This window comes from Ammodytes marinus (assembly GCF_949987685.1).
Source record: "Ammodytes marinus genome assembly, chromosome: 6".
Classification (NCBI taxonomy): domain Eukaryota; kingdom Metazoa; phylum Chordata; class Actinopteri; order Uranoscopiformes; family Ammodytidae; genus Ammodytes; species Ammodytes marinus.
The window spans coordinates 29002459-29023848 of NC_137235.1; the positions used below are offsets into that span (position 1 = coordinate 29002459).

The 21390-nt window shown below is 39.8% G+C and overlaps 1 protein-coding gene across 1 annotated transcript in view; it reads left to right on the plus strand.

The window, feature by feature from the left end:
• sorcs3a (sortilin related VPS10 domain containing receptor 3a) overlaps window positions 1-21390 on the plus strand; it is a gene marked incomplete at both ends in the record, with an annotated part of 253632 nt that overhangs the window by 120092 nt on the left and 112150 nt on the right. Inside the window, 2 exons of the mRNA XM_080029079.1 lie at window positions 3013-3112; window positions 18166-18324. Coding sequence (XP_079885205.1) covers window positions 3013-3112; window positions 18166-18324 — 259 coding nt within the window. The remainder of the gene's footprint in view (window positions 1-3012; window positions 3113-18165; window positions 18325-21390) is intronic.

A 21390-nucleotide genomic window follows, 5' to 3' on the forward strand; every position in this document is an offset into this window, starting at 1 on the left:
ATAGGCTTCCTTCTGGGACAACAGCCATGCAGACCAGTATGATGCAGTGTGTAGCGTATGATCTGAGTACTGACAGGCTGACCCCCCACCCCTTCAAGCCCTTTAGCAATGCTGGCAGCACTCATACGTCAATTTTCCAAAGCCAACCTCTGGATATGACGCTGAGCACGTGCACTCAACCTTCGTAAACTGGTGTGCAGGGCAGTATTGCAACATGATAACGACCCCAAACACACCTCCAAGACGACCACTGCCTTGCTAAATAAGCTGGGGGTAAAGGTGATGGACTGGCCAAGCAGGTCTCCAGACCTAAACCCTATTGAGTATCTTTGGGGCATCCTCAAACGGAAGGTGGAGGGGCGCAAGGTCTCTTAAATCCACCAGCTCCGTGATGCTGTCATGAATGGGTGTAAGAGGATTCCAGTGGAGTGAAGCTGTGAAGCTCTGATTAACTCCATGCCGAAGAGGGTTAAGGCATTGCTGGAAAATAATGGTGGCAACACAAAAAAAAATCACTTTGGGCCCAATTTGGAAATTTTCACTTAGGGGTGTACTCACCTTTGTTGCCAGCAGTTTAGACATTAATGGCTGTGTGTCGAGTTATTTTCAGGGGACAGTACATTTACGCTGTTATACAAGCTGTACACTGACTACTTTACATTGTATCAAAGTGTCATATATTCAGTGTTATCCCATGTAAAGATATAATGAAATATTTGAAGAAATGTGAGGGGTGTACTCACTTTTGTGAGATACTGTATATTTGTCCCTTTGTTCTCTGTACAGCATTGCCCATTTTCACTTTGAAGGGCTTACACAAAGCAATCAGAGAAGTGCCTTGCTTAGACTATACCCATGCTAAAAAAATCAAACCAAATGACTTTTACATACAGTAACTGCTGGGCCACTTACTTGGCTTGAGCATTTCCTAATTCAGTTTCCCATTACAACCCTGGTACAAATATACGGTGGAAATATAGCTATTTTTGTCATCCTGCCATCTCCTTTAATAAAACTGTCTCATAATTTGTCTCCTATTGATTAACTCTCTAGTGCTGGGTGTCAGTGTTTAGGGGGGGAGGGGGAGGGGGGGGGGGGGGGGGGGGTTACACTTCATCTCCAAGTCCACACCCAGGAGCTGACACCTGCCTGATGGTGTCCACTCCAAAAGATATCACCACTTTCCACTTGTGAAATCTCAGCACATGACTACATGAAATCAGTGCTGTTATCATGTATGTATTCATACTCAGTCTGCACATTATCGTGCTCTTATATTGAAAACTTTCAATTTCTTCAGTTAACTGCATATTGCATATATTGTATGAAATGTTCCCCATGTTTCACATTTCAATTTATTTATTTTTTAGACAGTTTGGTTTTGCCTTACTTTTTGCAGTACTTAGAATTAATGTATTGCATAATGTTTAGCCAGCTTTGTTACTTATTGCACCTTGGGTTGGAGAGAGAAACTTAATTTTGATTCTTCTGTATGTCTGGCACATCTTGTAGGGAATGACGTTGATTTGACTTGAGATTATGAAGGCATAGGCCTGGCAGTAGTTCCCCACCCCTGCTCCAAACCAGGATCATCGACTTCCATATAAATGCTGTCTGTCTGGACTCATGATTGTGGTTGCTTATCATAGCAACTGCTGTGTCTCTAAGAGGCATTCAGGAAATGAATTTGAATGAGAAAAAAAAAGTCCTTACAATTTCCTTTGGAAAAAAACAACAACATTCCCATTCGAGAAGCACAATCAGCGATCTGTCTCTGAAAAAAGGTGTTCATCATCACTTTCCTCATAACGCTGTGAAGTAGACTGCAAATCCAAATGGGAGTTATTTATGCCACAGTTGTTGTTGAGTGCATATGTCCACAGAGAAATATTTGAAAAATCGTGGGGCACATGCATGTAGCTATCAGTGTGTGTGTGTGTGTGTGTGTGTGTGTGTGTGTGAGAGAGAGAGAGAGAGAGAGACACACACACACACACACACAAAGAGAGAGAGAGAGAGAGAGAGAGAGATAAATAGCAGTAAAAGCGAGTGAAGCCCTGCAAACGCTATAACTATTCTACTTGAAGGCAGATTTGGTAGTTAGCCTACTATATAGCGATGATGGATTCATGTGCTGGGTTTCTAGGGACCGGGCTGGCTAACAGGCTCATTCCCACCATTCAATTATTAAAGCACTATGGGGTTTCAGGAACGTCCGAATGTTTTTGCACTCGTCATATTTTATTTCATAGTATAGTCATCAGGAGAGAATTAATTATTTACATGGCCAGGGGTCCCCAGACATTTCCCTATGGTCCGGGTTGGTTGTGTTGGCAGCTATAGATGATGGGTTAACCTTTTTCTTGTTCTATTGCCAGAAGGTTTCCCTCCCACACAGAGTAACTGTTAATAGTTAGCATATGGTACAGTTAGCATAGCGGACATTATTAGCTTGTTGTTTTTTTCTGTAGGGTGTGACATTGTATTATTCTTTGTATCAATGTGAAGACAATATGTAATTTAACATGAATTGTACATTGTCCCATTCATATTTGTTATTTTTAGCCTTAAAGCTATAGTGCATAACTTTTTTTCTCGCAATGAATGTTGGTTACATTTAAATCCATTGCCAAATGAGCTGACACAAAGTTGATTAAGCCTATCAGGTCCACACAACTCTCTCTGTATTTCTCATTAGCCTATGGCAGCGTTTACAGACTAGTGTCACACCCCTGAAAAAATCCCAGGAAGTGCCATGAAATGTTTCAGTTGTTGATTCTACTCCTAAGAAAAAAACCTGGATGTACAGCAGAAGGCATACATTTAATGCGCTATCACAGAAGGCTTTTACCTCATGCATATGCGCCGACAGTGTTGTTTTAATTTCTCAGGATACTCAGAACAGTTACTCACTTTAGCTTTAACAGTGTTGTCAAACTTTTTTTCAGGCTTATCTACTTAAGCATTAGCCCACTTTGCTGACTGCATTCTCCCTTTATTTCCAACCTTCAGATCCACTGACTATGGCTCCACCTACCAGAGAATGAACGATAAAGTGGGATCCAAGACCGTCCTCAGTTACCTGTACGTCTGTCCAACTAACAAGAGAAAGGTGAGGTGATTCGAATCATTTATTTTTCATTTGTGGGGACACACCAGCTCACCGATACCAGCATTGTGTTTTTAAAAGGTTTGTGTTCAATACATTCTCGACAAGTGGCCTTCATTCTACTCAACTGCAGGGAGAACGATTATCCGTTTTTACTTAGAAACCATCCCATTTCTTTTATGATTTTTTGAAAAAATAATCCAGCGTTAATTCACACTGCAAACAGTTATGTAGACAATAGGTATGTAAACAAAGGTGGCCCACCGTAGCTAGCAACATACCTGTAATCAGGTTTACATTGATTCAGCGCATACACAATACGAACAGGTACAGGTAGCCGATTGTGAGGAGATATTCACAGATTTTGACAAAATCTCTTGGACAACAATCATTCGCCAGAATCAATGACTGATCTGAGCTATTAAATAAATAATACATGTTATTCTACACCATGCTCAATAATTCAATAATTTTTACTTGGCCCTTGCAACCTTGTCATCACTTGAATATCATATTTAATTAGAATTTTAATTCAAGGTAAACATCTCTTCTGGACATGATAGGGATAGGCATTCATTTTTTTCCATGTATGACATTGCCTCCCTACAAAACTCAAATTGCAAACAAAATGACATTTTAACACATTTGGGACAATTAACCAACTTGAGGCCACCGAAAAAAATAAAACACAGAAAACGTCAGAGCGATGCCAGCTGCGACCCATCTGCCGGCGTCTTTTTTTCCAGCCCGATAATTCTGTCAATTACTTTTTCATGTTTTCTGACATTCTGAGCATCTAGTCAACTGATCAGTAGACGGTTTGCTTTTCATTTATTTTCTACCATATGCCTCCATTTCTTAATATAATTCAATTTTAATGAAATAATAAAAAATAACCTTCTTTTTGTTGTTCTCATTCAGCTTTCACATGAGCTGAATTGAATTGTCTAAAAATAACCGATCCCCTTTAAACATGAAGTCAGAGATACTGGATAACAGTTGTTGTCAAAATAACTTTTTTGTCCAAATCAGTGAATATCTCCGCATGCTTCACTACCTGTCTGTACTGTGTGTGTGTGTGTGCTGATAAAACAAAGCTGGTGTTAATACACAGCCTAGACTCTGTAAACTGACATGTAAACAAAGTGTATGTAAACAATGGGGCAAAGAATCTCAATCTGAAGGCTAAACACATAGGCTGTTTCTATGCCAACATGTTTCTAGTTACATTACTGCATCCGTAAAGAAAAGTAGTATTATATAAAAAGGAATAATTGATAAGGACTCTTGTTCCACGGTGAATTACAACAGACGGCGGGCATTTGGAGGAGATTGAGTTTTACACAGCAATAAAATGATCCGTTCCTATGGTGACTCAGGCCTGGAGACAATAACATCATAGTTTTACAGGGAGCTTAACACGATAATTAAAAGGCAATAAGTCGGGAGAAACAGTTATTCTTAGATGGTTTTTACTATTGCTATCACAAAAGAGTGTATGCCAGAGTCAGTGGCCCTCATTTATCAACCGTGCGTAGACCAGAAAAATGGGTGTACGTACATTTCCACGCAAATCTCGGCATTTATCAATATGGACGTGAGCGTAGGATACGCTCAAATCCCACGCCAGCTCTCAGCTCGTGTACGCAAGTTTGTAAACAGCATGGACTCGCAGTGCAGGCTGTGCTGGGTAGCCGATGACTTTGTTGGACAATTATTAGAAGGTAATACAAATGCAGTGTTTGCTCAGACTGAAATAAAGATATTAATCACTTAAAATTGTGCAGCTTATGGTGTGCAACTGAGTAGGAGAGCTGATTCAATAGTGCGCACACGGCCACTTAGGAGCGCTGCATGGGACTGCGTAAGGGCAGTTATCTTCGACTTGGAGCAGCTGGTGGGACACTGAGGCACGGGGGCTGCATTCATTCAAAATGTTAGCCAAAGTATTAAATATGTAGTAGGCCTACACTGCTCTTTATGATAAAAAATACACGGCACAACATTCAACTTAACATTGTATTTATTTGACGCACTTTTTAGATGTTAGTTCCTCTTTTAATGTGTCATTGATCGCTTAAGCGAGCGATTTATTTCCACCGTTAACCGGCACGTTTTTCCGATCTGCTAGTGGAGCAGCTCAGCAGGACAGTGGGCGCTCTCACAGCTGATCGTTGCCGGGTCGGCTTGTGCAGCTGACGGCCAGGCTGACCACTCGTGCCAAGCGCATGCTGTCATACAGTAAAATGCCAAATGAGTTATTTTTAGTTTTTAAACCCCTTTTGAGTAGTGCTATCTAAAAGGGCCAATACATTTTAATCATTCAAATCTCTGCAGATGTGTATTTCTTTTATGGGGACCATTATCGGACAGTTGGTGCGTCTTTTTCTCCTCTACCACTTATATTATGCCCGCACGTTGGTTGCATTTCAGAACAGCAACACGCTTTTTTTAGTGGCAATTTTTGAGTCAGACCACTTTTTCTTCATCTATGTAAAGAAATGGCGACATATAATTGTATATGCTGTTTTATAGCATTTGAGCGCTGGAGATCGTTTGTTGTCAACATCAATGCTGTTGACCGCAGGAGTTATTTCCTTCCTAACTGCTGCCTTCTGTCGTTCTTTGATGCCGCTTGTAATGCTCCGAAATGAAACTCTTTTTTTTTTTTCTTTCGCTGTTATTTTGTCAATTTCTACTTCAGAGAAGTTCCTCTTCTGTGCCGTAATGCGCATATCCATGTCGTAAAAACCTCTGGGCGAGGCCTCTAAACTGAGAAAATATAGGGCCGTGATACGATTGTTTTCAGCCGCCACATTTATCAATAATGGCCTGGCGTACGCTGAGATTGGCGAGATACGACTGTTTGATAAATCCCACGCGATACCTGGCGTAGGGAAGTATTTGCGCCAGAATCTGCACCAGTTTCCACGCAAGTTTGATAAATGAGGGCCAGTGTAATGCATGCTAGCATTCAAACAAAATGAACTGGGAACCGATAACCAGAGGTGTGGACTCGAGTCACATGACTTGGACTCGAGTCAGACTCGAGTCATGAATTTGATGACTTGAGACTTGACTTGACAAAATGTAAAGAGACTTGCGACTTGACTTGGACTTTAACATCAATGACTCGTGACTTGACTTGGACTTGAGCCTTTTGACTTGACAAGACTTGCTACTTTCCCCCAAAAATATTAAAAAGTAGGCTATATTTTTTAAGTAGGCTACCGTATCTTTCATCATGTAGCCTAGTGTAGCGGAGGAAACTGGTGGCTGTGCCGGTGTAGGTACCATATCTATGGTGACAACGTCAAGAGTCGATACGTCATCGGTAGGCGCAGGACCCCGAGTCAATCTGGCAGCCCGAGTCGATCTGGTACCTACACCGGTACCGCGCTGATCTGCTTATCACTGGTTTCACTTCAGAAGTGTCGGCCAGAACACCAAAGGCGTCAGACTATAAGCATGAGACTAGGAGAGGAGGAGTATGGTATCCGCTCTTTATTTTCCTTCATTCACAAGGACAGCAGCATAGATCGCGGGAAAAGAACAAAGGTTTAAACTCCGCTCGTGAGGAGACGTTACAACAGCTGTTGCGACCGGTGTTGCACCGAAAACTGTGACCTGTCAGAATGTGTGACCCTAGAGGGCGCTGTTCTTATTGATTAACCCAGTCTCATAGTGAAATATAAGCTATGTAAAAACGTTGGTCCATTGCGCAAATTGTAGAAGTTTCTCAAAATTGGCACTGAAATGGTCAGATTGTGTTTTTTTTAGGGTAATAACCAACCTAGTTACCCATCACAGTGAAATGTGTAGGCTAATACTCTTTCCACTGCGCAATCATTTTAAATTGGAAGCAAACAACTTAATAATCTCTCAATTGCAGGGCTGTTTTTGTGAGACTATGTTTTCAGGTGTGGGCCAACATAATTAATAAAACATTTCACTGTGAGACTGGGTTGTTATATGCCTACAGTCTATTGAAATCAGTTAAGAAATAAGAACAGCGCCCTCTAGGGTCACACATTCTGACAGGTCACATATTTCGGTGCCACACTGGCGAATCGCGGACATAAACATGCATAAACTATAACGTAGGCTATAACAGCGATCGAGACTGCATGTCCTTACTCACACACGGGTGATTCACATTTAAACTCAAATAAACACGTTTCACATGTGGAATGATCGACTACTGCGGCAACATGCACGTTGCTCACACATCTGACCGAGAGAGAGAAGAAAAGGAAACTTTGCCTACTAAACAGACCCTCCGGCCGACTGACGTCACGGCCACTGACTGACAGCTATAATGTCGCACTGAACAAAACACATTTTAACACACTATAAGAAATAACAACACTGTAACCTATAAACTTTGGGGGCTTTTCTACATGTAGCCTATGTGTGAGTGTCTGTCTATGTGCTTAATATGAGTTAAATGTTAAAAATCACTGGTAAATAGTGCAATTGGGAAGTGCAATGTATGTAAAAAAAAATCCACAATTTCAATTGCACTTGTTTTAATAAATAAATATAGATTTTAAAAGCGTACATGATGGGTAAATATATTATTACTTTTTGGTTAAAGGACTCGAAATGACTCGAAGCTCAAACTTCAGGACTTGTGACTCGACTTGAGACTTGTCAGAATTGACTTGAGACTTGACTCGGACTTGCCTGTCTTGACTCGAGACTTGACTCGGGACTTGAGGGCAAAGACTTGAGACTTACTTGTGACTTGCTAAACAATGACTTGGTCCCACCTCTGCCGATAACCGAAGAATCATCAATTTACTTTCATTATTTTAACTAAATAAGATAGTTTGGATTTTTTTTACGGAAAATGTATAAAATTGTCTTAAATAACATTGAGGCATGCTAGGTCATTCTGGAGAGTGATTGTTGACAAATCACTTTGTCAACATCAGTGAATATCTCCTCACAATCTGGGGCTTTTTTTCTTCACAGATTCAAGAATTTATGGATATTTGAAATCATAGCGCATCAGCATAACAAGTCGTTCCTATATAACAGGTCTACCCACACATGTGACACACTGGGAGTTGAAATACAGTACATGCCATCCTTAAAGGGATAGTTTAGTATTTTTGAAGTGGGGTTGTATGGGGTACGTACACACTAAGAAATCAAGGTACAGAATGGTCCTAAAAGGTCCCCAGTGGTACCTTAGCAGGGTACAACAGTGTACCTTAAACATTTGTACATAGTTGTACCCTCTTACAACCAATTTTTAAGTTACCGTGTTTTACCCTGCTAAGGTACAACAAGGACCATTCCTGTACCTTGATTTCTTAGTGTGTATTCACTGTGTAACCTTATGGAGATGGAGGGTCAGCGCAGTCATTGTAAGGAGTTTAGGGGAGACGTCGCTGTAGAAGAAGCCAGCATTGTATTGTTGCAGAGGGGGCCAGAAGAAGAAGCATTTTTTTTCTCCACATATACATTTTAACTTAAAATTGAAAAATAAAATCCAATTGTCTGCTTAACAGTGTAATCTCCCCTAAACTTCTCAAAATGACTAGCAGCTCCATAAGGTAACAACATGGAACAAAGGTTTAAACTCCGCTCGTGAGGAGACGTTACAACAGCTGTTGCGACCGGTGTTGCACCGAAAACTGTGACCTGTCAGAATGTGTGACCCTAGAGGGCGCTGTTCTTATTGATTAACCCAGTCTCATAGTGAAATATAAGCTATGTAAAAACGTTGGTCCATTGCGCAAATTGTAGAAGTTTCTCAAAATTGGCACTGAAATGGTCAGATTGTGTTTTTTTTAGGGTAATAACCAACCTAGTTACCCATCACAGTGAAATGTGTAGGCTAATACTCTTTCCACTGCGCAATCATTTTAAATTGGAAGCAAACAACTTAATAATCTCTCAATTGCAGGGCTGTTTTTGTGAGACTATGTTTTCAGGTGTGGGCCAACATAATTAATAAAACATTTCACTGTGAGACTGGGTTGTTATATGCCTACAGTCTATTGAAATCAGTTAAGAAATAAGAACAGCGCCCTCTAGGGTCACACATTCTGACAGGTCACATATTTCGGTGCCACACTGGCGAATCGCGGACATAAACATGCATAAACTATAACGTAGGCTATAACAGCGATCGAGACTGCATGTCCTTACTCACACACGGGTGATTCACATTTAAACTCAAATAAACACGTTTCACATGTGGAATGATCGACTACTGCGGCAACATGCACGTTGCTCACACATCTGACCGAGAGAGAGAAGAAAAGGAAACTTTGCCTACTAAACAGACCCTCCGGCCGACTGACGTCACGGCCACTGACTGACAGCTATAATGTCGCACTGAACAAAACACATTTTAACACACTATAAGAAATAACAACACTGTAACCTATAAACTTTGGGGGCTTTTCTACATGTAGCCTATGTGTGAGTGTCTGTCTATGTGCTTAATATGAGTTAAATGTTAAAAATCACTGGTAAATAGTGCAATTGGGAAGTGCAATGTATGTAAAAAAAAATCCACAATTTCAATTGCACTTGTTTTAATAAATAAATATAGATTTTAAAAGCGTACATGATGGGTAAATATATTATTACTTTTTGGTTAAAGGACTCGAAATGACTCGAAGCTCAAACTTCAGGACTTGTGACTCGACTTGAGACTTGTCAGAATTGACTTGAGACTTGACTCGGACTTGCCTGTCTTGACTCGAGACTTGACTCGGGACTTGAGGGCAAAGACTTGAGACTTACTTGTGACTTGCTAAACAATGACTTGGTCCCACCTCTGCCGATAACCGAAGAATCATCAATTTACTTTCATTATTTTAACTAAATAAGATAGTTTGGATTTTTTTTACGGAAAATGTATAAAATTGTCTTAAATAACATTGAGGCATGCTAGGTCATTCTGGAGAGTGATTGTTGACAAATCACTTTGTCAACATCAGTGAATATCTCCTCACAATCTGGGGCTTTTTTTCTTCACAGATTCAAGAATTTATGGATATTTGAAATCATAGCGCATCAGCATAACAAGTCGTTCCTATATAACAGGTCTACCCACACATGTGACACACTGGGAGTTGAAATACAGTACATGCCATCCTTAAAGGGATAGTTTAGTATTTTTGAAGTGGGGTTGTATGGGGTACGTACACACTAAGAAATCAAGGTACAGAATGGTCCTAAAAGGTCCCCAGTGGTACCTTAGCAGGGTACAACAGTGTACCTTAAACATTTGTACATAGTTGTACCCTCTTACAACCAATTTTTAAGTTACCGTGTTTTACCCTGCTAAGGTACAACAAGGACCATTCCTGTACCTTGATTTCTTAGTGTGTATTCACTGTGTAACCTTATGGAGATGGAGGGTCAGCGCAGTCATTGTAAGGAGTTTAGGGGAGACGTCGCTGTAGAAGAAGCCAGCATTGTATTGTTGCAGAGGGGGCCAGAAGAAGAAGCATTTTTTTTCTCCACATATACATTTTAACTTAAAATTGAAAAATAAAATCCAATTGTCTGCTTAACAGTGTAATCTCCCCTAAACTTCTCAAAATGACTAGCAGCTCCATAAGGTAACAGAATAACTGCGCCTAAATACCTCATACAACCCCACTTTAAAAAATTCTGAACTATCCCTTTTAGAATTTCCGTTTTGTCAAAGTTGACCTGCCTCGTCAGACAAATGTTGAATAAATAAAAAAAAACTACGTTCAATCAGTAGAAACCGGCAGAAAATAAAGCAAGACTCCTGTGTGTGTGTGTGTGTGTGTGTGTGTGTGTGTGTGTGTGTGTGTGTGTGTGTGTGTGTGTGTGTGTGTGTGTGTGTGTGATGAGTGTATGTGCTCGGGTTGAACAAGCTCACTTTTCCAAGGGCGAGCCAAGGTGCTGACCCTGAATATGTTTGCATGGCGTGGAAGTTAATAGGCTCCCGTGACTGTTGAGCTAAGCCCAGAACAGATCATAGCTGACACTGATTACTCCTCATGACTCACCCCTGCCTTATATTTTATGTGCAGAAAATATGTAATTCCACATCAAGGGCATAGCGGGAATGTTGTCCCCTTAAGGTCCCTCTCTTCTGCTGATGCAACATCCGGTATATATGTCTTTATTATCTTATATAAGATTAGATCAACTGTATTAACACACTGTGGAATTCAACACACTTGTACCAAGCCATTTTGAGATTTCTGGCAAATTTTTGCTTCCATAACATGTCCTCTTCTTTCATTCTAGTACACATAGATCGTCCAAAATGTACATTTATGTGTTTACTTGACCAGACCTGGTCTGTTTTGATTCTGTATATTTCTCCAATGAGCCCATCTTAAAGGCCATAATCTCAAGATTGTTTTTTTTTTGCAATACTCAAAATCTAAACGTCTAAGAAAATGACATCAACTCTACTGTCCATGATCATTTATTTCTGTAATTTATATAAGAGATACACTTTATTGACACCCTGAGGAATTCACCACACTTGCACTACAATACCCAGAATGCAAAGAACACCTATAAGATCTGCTCTGATGTAAGTTTCTGACCAAACAAATAACAGATATTTTTCAGAACGATCTATGTGAAATATACTGCATTTTTTTCTCGCATTGCACGTCATTGTGCAAGTGAGTCATTGCAGTAACAATCTCAGAAGTATTTTTCACTCTAATGGTGGACCCTCTGGCTCTGCACCTTATCTCTGATCTAATGATTTGGAGTTGGCCATGGCGTGGAAGATGGATGAAAGTTTGTCTGTATGCTGGCTACATTCCTTTGTTGGACTTTGTTGCATCTGAGTGTGGCCCCTATTTAGCATTAGGCCTATGTGTTCTCCACCGGATAAATAGAGTAGCAGTCTGGACTCTGGACGCCCTTAATCACTCACTGTAAGATGTAATCGCCCGCTGCTCTTTTGTGATAGTCTCCTTTCAACCACAATAAAAGGGATCGTTAGATGTCCACTGCGACAATTCAAGAAGCTTATGTAGATCTTTTTTTTTTTTTCTTTTTTTTTTACATTGTCTAAGGAAAAAGTGGAGGCAGTGACCTTTTTACAATGTCACATTATGGATTTGAATGATGGTAATGGCATTTAGTGAAGAGCTTCTTCGAATGACACCGCTAATGATAATAAAGGTGGAGTCAGTGATTCTGGAGAACGTTTGTTGTCAAATTCACTTTTTCTGTCAAAATCAGTGAATATCTTATCCACTACCACGTATGTGCGCGCATATGCTGAAAAAAACAATCTGGTGGGTATTACAGTTTACAGAGCCTAGGCTGTGAAGACATGCATGGTTTGCATATGCCATCGGGAAAAAGCAAAGACAGTGAAAAACATGACAGCCCGAAACGTGGTGGTGATTAAGTCCTGATGTATGGCTTAATGAGCACATTGCGCCGACAGCTCTCTACGCTAATGCCTCCCCCGTCAAAGGCAAGACTATAAGCCCAATTGATCGGGCCGCGACGTGATTCATTTGCTGCTGGGGTGTCTCTCTTTACATCCATACCTCCACTCACTTCATGATCCCACAAATGCATAGCCCCTATCTATGTGCTCCAGCTTAGGCACCTCTCAACAGGCCCGATAAAACACAGCAGTGCCCCCCCCCTACCCCCCCTCCCGACCTCGCTATCAATCTAGCATTGTAACCCTCCTCACTCGCCGGGCCCGGAGTGGAAGCTGTGAGCCCAATCTTAATCACCCCTTTCCCCCTAATGCCATCAGTCCATGTTATTTTGAAAGTGAGTAATTATTGTCGGAGAGCAATTGTTTTTTCAGTAAGTCAAGCAGGAGAGAAATTGGACCACTGTTCCTATATCCCCGCCTTTGTACTGACTTCAAATTGGTTGGTTTTGTATTTTTTTATAGCAGAAGCAACAAGACATACATACACTGGCTTGTTACAATACAGTGTAAGGTTGGGGAATTCATTTTGGCTGACTTACGCGGTGGTAAATAAATAATGCTAATGCTACAATACTTTCTAGGCTGCTTGCCCAGTATAGACGAGACAGGTAAGTTTATTCTAAGCACCGGTCAATTTTTTTGATTTTTCGTTATTTTGGCTCCCTGACATGTCCTCTTTCATACCACTGTAGTATAAATCAAAAGGTCCAAAATGTACATTAATGTGTCGATTTGTTTTAAACGGTATCTGTTTGCGTCTGTATATTTATAGTCTGGCTTGACCACTTCCGCCAGCGTCTATTAAGCGCTGGCGTCGGCAAACAACGCTATGCCTCCATTGGCTGCTTCCCGGGGTTAGCCCCGCCGTAGATGATTGTGATTGGTTTAAAGAAATAAAAACAGGCCAGCCCAGTTTCCCCCCCGAATAGACGGCTCTAAACGGAGTGCTTCCAGACCATACTACTTGCTGTAGTTTGGTCTGGCTTTGCGAGACTAGTATATTTATAATATACAACCAACTTCAACGGACACTATCTCAACATTTGTTTTTTCAATACTCAACGTCTAAAGCTAAACTAAACTTTCCATCATCATTTCTAAGCACCTCCAGAAAGATGTGTTAATTTGTTCATTGTCTTATTTATGAAACAATTTACTTCTCAACAACATGTCGACAATTTTAGTATTAGATTTGTTTCCCTATTATAAAAACTAAAAAGGCTTTATAAAAAATTAAAACATACCAAAAATGCTTATACTTGTACATAGTATGGTTCTATTTATAAAATAATAAAAAATAGGCTGTATCCAAAAAGGTTGGAGACTAATGTGTTGAAAATTAGTTTCGATGATACATTTAAATGAACATTTTTAACCTATTCACCTGAAGTGCCTGGCCTTATATACTGTAGGAGGCCAAAGCCGGAGAGAGCATGAGCTACAAGCACTGGAAGTGAAGGCTACAGTTGTATAGAGAGCATAGAGAGAGAACACCAAACATTCGTCACCTCCGTTACAAGGCTTACATCAAGAGCGAGGGCAGATTTTAAATGTGAAATTTGCAGTATTTGCATAGACCTCTTCAAAGCATTTCTACTTTCTATTTAACTGAAAGCTCCTGACAGGTGACTTCAAATAAGGTGCGGGTGAAAATGTAATTTCCTATCCATAATAGACTGTATAATATTACAGAATATGATTACTGCTTTAAAAATCTGTAAATTGCATTTGACAAGCCCCCAAAAGACACTGGCGCGGGGTTTATCAGGGAGGGCGCCTGGCATTGCACAGTGACACAGTAATGAATGGCAAAGTGGGCGAGCGCTGGGCCAATGAGCAATCCAGTTTTGAGAATTTGCCGCCTGTTTATTGGTGCCTAATGAAAAACAATTTATCTAAATCACCACACCGTGAGAGATCCCCCTGCTTAAAGCTCTGGGAAAGAGGGCTATCATTTCTGTCAGTGACAAATGTGCTGCTGTTTTTTCCAATTCAAATTGAATTGGGCAAGGCAAAACAAAGCCATTTAGGCCAAGAGAGCAAGTCGCTTTACCCACAATTCCACCACGCACATGGGTGTTAGGCAAGTTGTATTTTTGAGGATTCATTTTATTATTGAACAACTACAGTGCTCTCGGTCAATCCAAAATGTTAAAGAACCTAAACCTGAATGTTTAAAGTAAAAGTGAGGTTTTGTCTTTCTTACGAGAATATATATATATATATATATATATATATATATATATATATATATATATATATATATATATATATATATATATATATATATATATATATATATATATATGTTTTTATATTAGGCAACTATTAGTATGCAGAATTATTCTGCAACTAAATAAAAAAACTAACATTTTCCCATCTCACTTGTTTATTTTCATCTGTTAAAGTGAGAATAATAAAACAACTCAAAATTTACAAATACAAATTTCCGACATGTCAACAAAAAAAAAATCAGTGACCAATATAGCCACCCTTCTTTTCAATAACTGTCACAAGCCTTCCATTCATGGAGTCTGTCAGTTTCTTGATCTGTTGACGATCAACTTTTTGTGCAGCAGCAACCACAGCCTCCCAGACACTGTTCCGAGAGGTGTACTGATTTCCTTCACTGTAAATATCCCGTATAAGCAGGGCCCACAGGTTCTCAATAGGGTTTAAGTCAGGTGAGGAAGGGGGTCATGTCATTATTTTTTCATCCTTAAGGCCTTTACTGGCTAGCCATGCAATTGAGTACTTCGATGCATGTGATGGAGCACTGCATAAAAATCATGGTCTTCTTGAAAGATGCAGACTTTTTCCTGTACCACTGCTTACCCACTGGCAGTATGTTTGGGAGTTGATTTTGAGGCCATCTTCAACCCGAAAAGGTCCAACTAGCTCATGTTTAAAGATACTAATAGTTGCCTTTGATGGGAAAATTGCCTGAGATGAGAACATTTTAGTTTTTTTATTTAGTTGCAGAATAATTCTGCATACTAATAGTTGCCTAATAATAGCAAAACATATATATACATTATCGTAAGATAGACAAAACCTCACTTTTACTTTCGTAAACATTCAGGTTTAGGTTCTTTAACATTTTGGATTGACCGAGAGCACTGTAATGTTCAATAATAAAATGAATCCTCAAAAATACAACTTGCCTAAACATTTTGCACACAGTGTAGTTCCAACCAAGAATAAGAGCTATACACTCAAAACCAAACCAGGCCATAATTGTATATATTAATAATGGGACAAACTACATGTGGAATGTGAAGATAATCGAGCCACCAATCAGCCGACAGAATCAGCTTTATCTGCCAGGTGTGTGTACAAATGCAAAGGATTTGACAATGGTTCTGCATTGCTCTCAGTGCACTTGCAACAGCAATAGGAACAAGGGCAGAAAAGCATACAGTAGCTATGTTACTGTATGTACACAAGCATGTGAAAATGAAGCACCAATGACAAAGTAACAGACTGTAGTTAGCGACTATCAATTGAAGTTGAACTAAGCTAGCAGCAGAAACAGAGATGATCAATGATCTAAAAAAAAAGTGAATTCAGCTTGAATATTCAATTCCATTCAATTCAGTTTATTTAAGAAGGGGACAGTGCAAATTAATAAAACACATGATCATACATGGGTTAAAAATGACAGAATTAGCCAAAATGCTAATTTTCATCTGTAGTCCCCTGACAATGTTAAAAGAAAATACAATTAAACAAGACAAAAAACAACGTAAACATTGAAAAATATTGAAAAAGACACATAAGGATGTTGCATTAAGTGTTTGCGTTGAACACAAGTTCCCATTTCCTTGTGATTTTAACACTAATTAATATATTTAGAATTCTAAGAATAATATAACTTCTGTCCGTTTTGGCATTCCCTCACACAATTAACAATGTATTATCATTATTGTCACAAAGTCCATCTATCAATTGCATGAAACACATGACGATGTTTATGTAAATGAGATGGGCAATATTTGAGAAATAACTCATCAAATCAATTCATAACCCGATAGCAATAATCTATAGAGCAAAATCCTGTGAACAAAACAGCAGCCTGACCAGAAATGTCTTTATGTTCCTTTGTATTAATATTTTCAGGAGGTTTCATCTTCAGTAGGCTTACTGTGCATTCAGAATATTTAGCCCTCACAATTGCAGAATGTCCATTAAAATGTGCTGATAATGGATTTCTTCTCCCCAACATTTAAAATGGTACAACTTGTCACCGTGGATATGTGGATTTAACAGCATACTCTTATTCGAAAGAATACCGTTTCCTTTTTACTAATTACAGACCCATTCCAAAAAATCTCTCCTCTGGCCAAGGAGGAATCTGTGAAAAAATAATGCTCTAAATGTCATAAGCGGAAAGAAATATGCATTGTGGAATTTCCTTTTTCTTATTGAATTCTGTAATAACTGCGATAGCTCTCGCGGAAATATCCCAAGCATGAAATTAGGGGGCTTCTTCAACCACTGTGGCACTGTTGCCTTTTGAAATTAGAATGTTATTGGAAAGAGGAAAATGCTAAAAAATTACATGCTGCTAACGGACTAGCGTGATAAAGAAAATAACACACTGTATATATAGATTAATGCATAGCTGCTTAATCCTCTTGTTTGTACAGCATGTTAAATGCTACATAACATTGTTATTGTCTTTATATGAGGACAAATAGATATATGAGGACAAATATTTTTGGGGGATTTTTTCGACCCACCTGTGTGCTCCAAATGTTCCGATTGGTCTTTTTTGTGGTTCACGCACAATTTCACCTCTAGTGACTGTGGACAAACCATGATGTTATTTTGGAGAGAGATTATTAAATACACTCAAAAGTCTTTACTTTGAAGTGCAGAGGAAGTGCCTTGGAGCTATGGCAACCGAAAGTGCAAGAGTCACACACTCAAAAGATGGAGTTTGAAAATATAGAGCTGTTTGCCAAACAGAAGCTTGCCATGTGCCAAAGGCCTGGCATTTATTTTTTCTCAATTTGCCTCTAACATCCCTCTCCTATACCTCCTGCCACCTCTGTACTCAAACATATTTACTGCAATTCATCGAGTGGTCAATTGAGATGTGTTAACTATTTTGCTTCAATAACATTGCTTCATAGTATAAATCCAACACGTCCAACATGTATATTTAAGTTTTTATTTGACTAAACCTTGTCTGTTTATGTTTATGTATTTCTCCTATATTACCTTATTTAACAGCCTTTATCTCAATTTTTATCTCAATTACTTTCCGCAATAATTCTTAGCACTTCTTCTTAAAACATGTTGAAAGAACATACTTGTATTAGTATATTTTCTTTAAATAAAATCAAAAAAAAAGGCAGTGTCAAAAATAAGTTGGAAAACACCCTTGACCCTAATATGTTGAACACATGAAATACAGTGTTTTAACTCTGGCTTTATCTATCTAGATTTGAATTTAATGTTTTAAAGATATACAATGTAGCCTACAGCATGTTAATTGCTGTACATTGCAAAATAATCACTTAGATATTGCCCAATTTGCAAGTTTATTTTCTCAAACTGTCTTCAAAATCACACACCCACTATATGTTCAACTGACTCTCTTTTGTCCCCCCCCTTTCAGATTATGGTGTTGACAGATCCGGAGTTTGAAAGCAGTGTGCTCATCAGCTCTGACGAGGGAGCCAGTTACCAGAAGTACCGCCTGACCTTCTACGTCCTCAGCCTGCTGTTCCACCACACTGAAGAGGACTGGGCCTTAGCATACAGCCATGACCAGAAGGTGAGATCCAGCTTGATTGTAATACATCTTAGATGAGGCTGCATGTGATTTACTCACACGTCTTTTTCTACCGAGGCAGTTCCTGGGCCGGTGGTGCCCAATCGGGAACCAGTTATTTTGCTTTTCCACCACGAGAGAACCGGCTCCTGGCCAGATAAACATGGTGCCAGTTTGGCTGTGTTGTGTTTGGCTAACAAAGCAAAGCCAGAGGCAACACAAAAAATAATACATTGCCCGCCGCTGTTGTTGTTGTGCTTAAACTGGAGAGCAGCGACGTACACAGACTTATACATAACATGGCACTCTAGTCCGTGGTAAAGCAAACCTGTTCATAATAGGTTTCCAAGTTGGACCAATTAGGCCCAGAACTGGGACCTTGTTTGCGTTGGTGTGCAAAGGGTATCAGTGCCATCCCTTGCCTTTGTAATAAACACAGTGCATACTCACAAGGGCATGTAGTTTTTCTTCAGTTTAGTTAATAGTTTGATTAAACACAATTTTCCAAGGCTAAGCATTACATCATTTTGGAGAAAACAAACGTATTCAGTTTCTGTCCATTCTCATATCTGATCATTTAATTTAAGGTGACAGCTAGAAGGCTAGCTTAGCATTAAGTTATTTTGGTTAGAAAGGGTTAACATGGGGCGCTCCGTGACATAGTGGGTAGAGCGCGCACCATATAGGCTCAGTCCTCGTAACAGAGGGTCGCGGGTTCGAGTCCGACCTGGGGACCTTTTACTGCATGTCATCACCATTTCAACGCTGTACTCTCTCCTCTCAATGTCAATAAAAGGTAAAAATATAAATAAAAAAAGGTACATTTGCGGATAACCATCACCATGTTAGGATTGTCATTTTGAGCATGTCGGCGCATTGACAGAAGTGTTTGGCTCAAATTAATTTGCATCATTTGTAACATTAGTTGTATCACTTCCATGTATTTCAGCACGCACACTCTAATCACTATTTCTTTAATATTCAGTAATGATGAGCAAAACCCAGTTTTCAGCACAACCGTTTTAATGAGATAAATCATAAAAACAAGTCAGTAAAGCAAGTGAAGTAATTACACACTAAATAAACGACCAAACAAAGTCAAAATAAATGAATTAAAACATGGATTTTAAGATGCTGTTTCTGTATGCAGCAAATCCTCTAGTGTACAAGTCGTGGGAATACGGCCTGGCGTGGCTGGCCTTGCGAGCGCTCCATTTAGCGTACTGCTCCTCTAATTTGAGCCTACGCTTCTCATTCTTCCTCCGTCTGTGCTCCTGATATTTCTCAAGCCAGAATCCAACACTCAGTCTGCTCTGCATCCACCGCACAGACCCATTGGATCGGGCTGTGTCAGGTTTCTCTAAAAGACAAACACACACAGTTAAGTCAAATAAAACACCTAAAATGTACATCTTGGACCTTTGATGTAAATACTAGAATGAAAGAAGGCATGTCCAGTGCTTGATAAAAATAGGTGTTTGCCTGCTGTGCCTGGCCTTCATTAGTTAATAATATAAACATATAAATTCACATGGACTATTTCCTTCATAATAATTCATTTATATTATGAACACTTTCAGGGCTCGATAAGTTCTGTTTTAAAGTCGTTACACACACCTTCGGACTCGGGGCCTGGCTTTGCGGCTAACACGAGGTTGTTGGGATGGTCCTTCTCTTTGATAGGCTCACTGTAAATTTGTTTTTTTTGCTCTCCAACCCAGGTGTTGTGCAGGGTTTTATTGCTGGCCTTCTTCGGGTAAGAGGTGAGGGGGCGCCCGCTGCTGGCCTCCCCATGCCTCCCCTGTTGCTCTTTCTTCAGGGTTAACTCCAGCTGTTTGACCATCTCCACCTCCACCTTCTTCACTTTCTCCTCCCAACCCATCCTCTCTAGCTCCCGTTGCTCTCCTTTGCTTCTTTTCTTCTTCATGGCCCGTAGTTCTGTCACCATGTCCCTCTCCTGTCTTTGCCTTTCGAGCTTCTCAATGCTTTCCAAAGCAACCCTCGGTCTGCGCTCTGTCTCCGTTGCCTTCAGCTCGACATACACGTGTCTCCTGATCTCTGTATTCCTCTGCTCTGGGGTCAGTTTCATCACGTCTTCTTTCACAAGCTCCATTTCATGTTTTTCATTCATCTTGGTTGGTTGGTAATATTGCTCTCGTCTGTAATGGTGATGTCTTCTCTTCAGCGGGTCTGTTGGTGAATTATGGAATGATTCTACTTTTACTTGTTAAGTGATGGAACTCTTGCTATGACGTCACAATTAACATTCTACTGGGAATTCCAATTGCACAGAAGTCCATATAAGGCAGTGTTATACTGCAGGTCATGCTGCAGTGGTAAAAATTGCCCTTTCTTTATTTAATGTTTTTTTTTGGTCTGATTAGAACATAGACTGAGTCATTATCTGAGATCCAGATGTTACAGTATTTCAGAAAATAATTATGTATAGGCCTATTACGTTTGTTTTCCAAAAACAACATTAGTGTCTAAAAAGTTATTCTCAACTTCACCTTTTTCCTTACCCATCATTATCAGGGTGTCACCTTGACTGGGCTTTGTCACACAGTATGGAGCTCTGCACACCATCTTCACACAGCTCTCTAAGATAGTATCAGGCAAAGGTCTGCCATTCAGGTCAACACGTCACAGTGATTACCCTGCAGGTGAGGGCATGGTGGGCAGGCTGGTGATAGGTGAACAGTTGTGGTTGAACTGAAATTGCCAACTCCACATTTTAAAAAGGTTGTCTTTTTTTTTTAATGTTTTTTTTTTCGGGCATTTTCAAGCTTTATTTGATAGTACAAAGTTGAAATGGGGAGATAGAGAGGGGGGTGGCACGCAGTAAAGGTCCACAGGGTCGGATTTTAACTCACGACCACTGCAACGAAGGCCGGAGCCAATATAGTACGCACTCTATCCACTACTACACCACTGAAGCGCCCTGAAAAGGCAGGCTTTTCAATGGAATGTCAGTTATTAATTTTTTAAAACAGTATTAGTTTCCATCGACAAGTTCTCGTGTGAATGAAGTTATATCGAAAATGAGAAATGCCTTGTGAAAACTGTTAA